Genomic DNA, 4,248 nt, shown 5'->3' on the forward strand with positions numbered 1-4,248 from the left:
GGACAACGCGGGGGGGGGAAGAGAGGGACAACGCGGGGGGGGGAAGAGAGGGACAACGCGGGGGGGGGGAAGAGAGGGACAACGCGGGGGGGGGAAGAGAGGGACAACGCGGGGGGGGGGAAGAGAGGGACAACGCGGGGGGGGGAAGAGAGGGACAACGCGGGGGGGGGAAGAGAGGGACAACGCGGGGGGGGGAAGAGAGGGACAACGCGGGGGGGGGAAGAGAGGGACAACGCGGGGGGGGAAGAGAGGGACAACGCGGGGGGGGGGAAGAGAGGGACAACGCGGGGGGGGGGAAGAGAGGGACAACGCGGGGGGGGGGGAAGAGAGGGACAACGCGGGGGGGGGAAGAGAGGGACAACGCGGGGGGGGGAAGAGAGGGACAACGCGGGGGGGGGAAGAGAGGGAAAACGCGGGGGGGGAAGAGAGGGAAAACGCGGGGGGGGGAAGAGAGAGGGAAAACGCGGGGGGGGGAAGAGAGAGGGAAAACGCGGGGGGGGGAAGAGAGAGGGAAAACGCGGGGGGGGGAAGAGAGAGGGAAAACGCGGGGGGGGGAGAGAGAGGGACAACGCGGGGGGGGGGGAGAGAGAGGGACAACGCGGGGGGGGGGAAAGAGAGGGACAACGCGGGGGGGGGGAGAGAGAGGGACAACGCGGGGGGGGGGAGAGAGAGGGACAACGCGGGGGGGGGAGAGAGGGACAACGCGGGGGGGGGAGAGAGAGGGACAACGCGGGGGGGGGAGAGAGAGGGACAACGCGGGGGGGGGGAGAGAGAGGGACAACGCGGGGGGGGGAGAGAGAGGGACAACGCGGGGGGGGGAGAGAGAGGGACAACGCGGGGGGGGGAGAGAGAGGGACAACGCGGGGGGGGGGAGAGAGGGACAACGCGGGGGACAACGCGGGGGGGGGGAGAGAGAGGGACAACGCGGGGGGGGGAGAGAGGGACAATGCGGGGGGGGGGGAGAGAGGGACAATGCGGGGGGGGGGGGAGGAGAGAGGGACAACGCGGGGGGCAGCAGCTGAGAGAAGAACGCAGAGAGGAGAACACGGGATGCGAGGGGGCGAAATATGGGGTGGGGGCTCAGCAGGTATATCGTAACTGTGGATGCAGGGTGGGCCAGGAGGAGACATGTGGGGAAGAAATAGGGGAGCTGAGGCACAGTGTGGTTTATGGGACCCTGGCCAGGGTGGGGGAGTGGTGACTGGCAGGGGGGGGGGGGGAGTGACGGTTTGGGGCGGGGCGGTGGAGTTGAGTGGTCGGGGGGCGCTGAGGGGGGTGGTTGAGTGGGGTGGTGGCGGGGGGGGAGAGAGAAGTTGAGTGGTGGGGGGGTTGGGGTGGTGGTGGCGGAGGGGGGGTGTTGGGGGTGGCGGAGGGGGGGTGTTGGGGGTGGCGGAGGGGGGGTGTTGGGGGTGGCGGAGGGGGGGGTGTTGGGGTGGCGGAGGGGGGGTGTTGGGGTGGCGGAGGGGGCGTGGACAGGGTTGAGTGGCGAGGGGGGGGGTTGAGTGGCGAGGGGGGGGTTGAGTGGCGAGGGGGGGGTTGAGTGGCGAGGGGGGGGTTGAGTGGCGAGGGGGGGGGTTGAGTGGCGAGGGGGGGGGGTTGAGTGGCGAGGGGGGGGTTGAGTGGCGAGGGGGGGTTGAGTGGCGAGGGGGGGGTTGAGTGGCGAGGGGGGGGTTGAGTGGCGAGGGGGGGGTTGAGTGGCGAGGGGGGCATGGACAGGGGTGAGTGGCGAGGGGGGCATGGACAGGGGTGAGTGGCGAGGGGGGGTTGAGTGGCAGTGGTGGGGTTGAGTGGCGAGGGGGGGTTGAATGGCGAGGGGGGGTTGAATGGCGAGGGGGGGTTGAATGGCGAGGGGGGGGGTTGAGTGGCGGGGGGGGTTGAGTGGCGGGGGGGGTTGAGTGGCGGGGGGGTTGAGTGGCGGGGGGGGGGTTGAGTGGCGGGGGGGGGGGTTGAGTGGCGGGGGGGGGTTGAGTGGCGGGGGGGGGGTTGAGTGGCGGGGGGGAGCGTGGACAAGGGTGAGTGGCGAGGGGGGGGGTTGAGTGGCGAGGGGGGGGGGTTGAGTGGCGAGGGGGGGGGGTTGAGTGGCGAGGGGGGGGGTTGAGTGGCGAGGGGGGGGGTTGAGTGGCGAGGGGGGGGGTTGAGTGGCGAGGGGGGGGGTTGAGTGGCGAGGGGGGGGTTGAGTGGCGAGGGGGGGGTTGAGTGGCGAGGGGGGCATGGACAGGGGTGAGTGGCGAGGGGGGGTTGAGTGGCAGTGGTGGGGTTGAGTGGCGAGGGGGGGTTGAATGGCGAGGGGGGGTTGAATGGCGAGGGGGGGTTGAATGGCGAGGGGGGGTTGAATGGCGAGGGGGGGGGTTGAGTGGCGGGGGGGGGGGTTGAGTGGCGGGGGGGGAGCGTGGACAAGGGTGAGTGGCGAGGGGGGGGGGTTGAGTGGCGAGGGGGGGGTTGAGTGGCGGTGGGGGGGTTGAGTGGCGGGGGGGGTTGAGTGGCGGGGGGGGGGTTGAGTGGCGGGGGGGGGGTTGAGTGGCGGGGGGGGTTGAGTGGCGGGGGGGGGGGTTGAGTGGCGGGGGGGAGCGTGGACAAGGGTGAGTGGCGAGGGGGGGGGTTGAGTGGCGAGGGGGGGGGGTTGAGTGGCGAGGGGGGGGTTGAGTGGCGGTGGGGGGTTGAGTGGCGGGGGGGGGGTTGAGTGGCGGTGGGGGGGGTTGAGTGGCGGGGGGGGGTTGAGTGGCGGGGGGGAGCGTGGACAAGGGTGAGTGGCGAGGGGGGGGGTTGAGTGGCGAGGGGGGGGTTGAGTGGCGGTGGGGGGTTGAGTGGCGGTGGGGGGTTGAGTGGCAGTGGTGGGGTTGAGTGGCGAGGGGGGGTTGAATGGCGAGGGGGGGTTGAATGGCGAGGGGGGGTTGAATGGCGAGGGGGGGGGTTGAGTGGCGGGGGGGGGGGGTTGAGTGGCGGGGGGGAGCGTGGACAAGGGTGAGTGGCGAGGGGGGGGGGTTGAGTGGCGAGGGGGGGGTTGAGTGGCGGTGGGGGGGTTGAGTGGCGGGGGGGGTTGAGTGGCGGGGGGGGGGTTGAGTGGCGGGGGGGGGGTTGAGTGGCGGGGGGGGGGTTGAGTGGCGGGGGGGGTTGAGTGGCGGGGGGGGGGGTTGAGTGGCGGGGGGGAGCGTGGACAAGGGTGAGTGGCGAGGGGGGGGGTTGAGTGGCGAGGGGGGGGGGGTTGAGTGGCGAGGGGGGGGTTGAGTGGCGGTGGGGGGTTGAGTGGCGGGGGGGGGGGTTGAGTGGCGGTGGGGGGGGTTGAGTGGCGGGGGGGGGGTTGAGTGGCGGGGGGGAGCGTGGACAAGGGTGAGTGGCGAGGGGGGGGGTTGAGTGGCGAGGGGGGGGTTGAGTGGCGGTGGGGGGTTGAGTGGCGGTGGGGGGTTGAGTGGCGGTGGGGGGTTGAGTGGCGGTGGGGGGGGTTGAGTGGCGGTGGGGGGGGTTGAGTGGCGGTGGGGGCGTGGACAGGGGTGAGTGGCGGTGGGGCTGTGAGCTTTGAGAAGGTTTCGGGGACGCAGGGAGTCAGTACCTACCTGCACCCTGTGCGATTTGACCAGGTGCATGCTGAGGGCCGGCGGGTTGGGCAGGATTTTGCCGCAGCCCTTCACCGTGCACAGGATGTTGGTCCGCACCTCCCGGCTCAGCTCACTGACCGACGGCCGAATCATCTGGCAGCTCGAGGCCTGGCCAGCAGCGGCTGTAACCGCTTGAGGAGGAGGAGGAGGAGGAGGACGTGGTGGTGGTTTCCTCGGTCTCTGACCATTGTCCGGGGATGGAGGTGGAGAGAAAGGCGGCCGCTCATTCCCTCGCACACCCACCACACGCGCCGCCATCTTGCCGGCCCACACTCACTGCCCACCCGCCAATCAAACCACGTCCCGCCCCCTCCCTTACCATTGGTCCTCCGCCACACAACACCCCGCCCTCCGGGCTTAGCACCACCACGCATTGGTCAATTGACACTTCAATTATGACAGACCCACCCTATCAAGTCTGCCGCCTCTGTGACCCGACTCACTAATGTCACGTTTTTACGTTGTTCTGAGGTTGATTCCCACTTACAGCATAAATATTTGCTCTTTAATGTTGACTTAAATATTATTCATTCAAACTACATCTCTCTGGATTTGTAATTTCAATTTGGAAAAAACAATTTTTCTCCACGGTGATAATGGGAACTGCAGATGCTGGAGAATCCAAGATAGTGAAATGAGGCTGGAATCGAACCCG

At 69.6% G+C, this 4,248-nt stretch overlaps 1 protein-coding gene across 1 annotated transcript in view; it reads right to left on the reverse strand.

The window, feature by feature from the left end:
- atmin (ATM interactor) overlaps positions 1 to 3,860 on the reverse strand; it is a 33,406-nt gene extending 29,546 nt beyond the window's left edge. Inside the window, exon 1 of the mRNA XM_048547027.2 lies at positions 3,552 to 3,860. Coding sequence (XP_048402984.2) covers positions 3,552 to 3,851 — 300 coding nt within the window. The 5' untranslated portion in view covers positions 3,852 to 3,860. The remainder of the gene's footprint in view (positions 1 to 3,551) is intronic.
- Between the last annotated feature and the right edge of the window lie 388 nt (positions 3,861 to 4,248).

Source organism: Stegostoma tigrinum, chromosome 16, assembly GCF_030684315.1.
Source record: "Stegostoma tigrinum isolate sSteTig4 chromosome 16, sSteTig4.hap1, whole genome shotgun sequence".
NCBI classification, from domain to species: Eukaryota; Metazoa; Chordata; class Chondrichthyes; order Orectolobiformes; family Stegostomatidae; genus Stegostoma; species Stegostoma tigrinum.